The 1,992-nt window shown below is 43.5% G+C and overlaps 1 protein-coding gene across 1 annotated transcript; it reads right to left on the bottom strand.

The window, feature by feature from the left end:
* Positions 1 to 978: 978 nt before the first annotated feature.
* Positions 979 to 1,293, bottom strand: LOC113002151 (uncharacterized). The gene has a single exon (XM_026129110.1). It carries the CDS (start codon positions 1,291 to 1,293, stop codon positions 979 to 981), a length of 315 nt encoding a protein of 104 aa, XP_025984895.1.
* Positions 1,294 to 1,992: the final 699 nt, after the last annotated feature.

Below are 1,992 nucleotides of genomic sequence, written 5' to 3'. Positions count from 1 at the left end.
AAAATGCCTTTTTCACAACAAAAGGTCCTTCATAATTTGGAGCCCACTTCCCTCTATGGTCCTTTTGAGCTTGGGATACTTTCTTCAAGATGAGGCCCCTTTCGCTGAACTTGTGTGGGCGTACCTTCTTATTGAAAAAGTTCTTCACTTGGCTTTGATACAATCGTTCATGGCTCATGGTGGCCAATCTCTTACCTTCTCTAAGATTCAATTGATCAAAGAGAGTTTGGGCCCATTCTGATTCCTCCAACCCTGACTCGACTAGAATCCTCAACGAAGGAACCTCTACTTCAAATGGAAGCACAACCTCCATCCCGTATACCAAAGAGAACGGGGTTGCCCAAGTTGATATGCATCACAAGGTTCGATAACCATGCAGCGCAAAAGGGAGCATCTCGTGCCAATCCTTGTATGACACGGTCATCTTCTGAACTATTTTCTTGATGTTCTTATTAGCAGCCTCAACTACCCCATTCATCTTGGGCTTGTAAGGCATAGAATTGTGGTGTTGTATCTTGAAGTCCTCACACATTTCCTTCATCATTTTATTGTTCAGATTGGTGGCATTATCAGTGATAATCTTCCTGGGCAACCCATACCGCAAATTATCTCTTTCTTGATGAACCTAACCGCCACACTCTAGTCACACTGGCGTATGAAGCCGCTTCAACCCATTTGGTGAAGTAGTCAATGACGACCAAAATGAAGGGATGTCCATTTGAAGCTTTGGGCTTAATAGCTCCAATCATGTCTATTCCCCACATAGATAACGACCAAGGCGCTGCCAAGACGCTCAAAGGCATAGGCGAAGCATTGACATTATCGGCAAAGGCTTGGGCACTTGTGGCACTTTCTCACATGGATACAACAATCGTTTTCCATAGTGCGCCAATAGTACCCTACCCTCAGAATATTTTGAGCCGTGGCATGTTTGTCGGCATGTGTTCCAAAGGATCCCTCATGCACTTCCACTAGCATCTACTCAGCCTCCCTGGCATCCACACATCGGAGGAAAACCATACCATGGTTCCTCTTGTACAGGATATTTCCACTAAGGAAAAAGCCAGCTGGCAACCTCTGCAACATTCTCTTGTCGTTATTAGAGACTTTTTGTAGGTATTCCTTGTCTTCGATGTACCGCTTGATAACGAAGTACCGAGGATTGCCATCTTGCTCCTCTTCTATCAAGCAGTAATGTGCAAGTTTTCTGTGACATCTAAATTCGATGTACGGCAAATCCCCGTGCGGGGTTAATTGGAACATGGATGCCAGAGTGGCAAATGCATTGGCCATCTGATTCTCCTCTCTAGGAATATGGTGAAAGGATACGTCATCGAAGTACTCTATTAGCTTTCTGATGTAGGCCTGGTAGGGTATCAACTTAGGATCCCTGGTCTCCCATTCTTCTCTCAATTGGAGGATTACCAAAGCTGAGTCCCCATATACCTTGAGCAACTTGACCTTGAAGTCAATTGCCGCTTAGATCCCAAGGGTGCTCGCCTCATACTCAGCCATGTTGTTCGTGCAGTCAAAGCCTAATCTAGCCATGAAGGGTATACATTGATCATCGGGGGTGACCAATACCGCCCCAACTCCATGGCCTAGTGCTTTGGACTTGTAGTATAGTGGTAAGTATTTTTTTCCTGTCACGCGGATGACCCGGGTTCGATCCCCGACAACGGCGCCAAAAACTTGTTTGTTAGTCGGCAAGTGTACCGATTCGCACAAGTAGTATATAAAACGGTAAGACCGAGTATCGTATCCACAAGGAATTTGTTTCACCTAGACTACGTATATTCAAGATGTAAACACTTTTTAAGCTTGGAAATAAAGTAAAGATTGAGTGGTGAAATAAGTTTTATGCACTATTAAACTACTTGGATAAAAGTAAAATACTCAAAGTTGTAAAATGTGACAAATATCAAGATAAAGCATTGGGGAGTTTCCTACTAAAATTTCTCTTCCTGTATAAAAGGGTTTTTTTCTATTTAA

This window comes from Glycine max, chromosome 7 (assembly GCF_000004515.6).
Source record: "Glycine max cultivar Williams 82 chromosome 7, Glycine_max_v4.0, whole genome shotgun sequence".
In the NCBI taxonomy this organism is placed as follows: domain Eukaryota; kingdom Viridiplantae; phylum Streptophyta; class Magnoliopsida; order Fabales; family Fabaceae; genus Glycine; species Glycine max.
Note: the sequence above shows the minus strand (reverse complement) of the source record. Positions and strands in the feature narration are given on the sequence as shown.

Excerpts from the sequence above, each read along its gene's own strand:
- LOC113002151 (XM_026129110.1), bottom strand. The coding sequence starts at position 1,293 with ATGGCCAATGCATTTGCCACTCTGGCATCCATGTTCCAATTAACCCCG.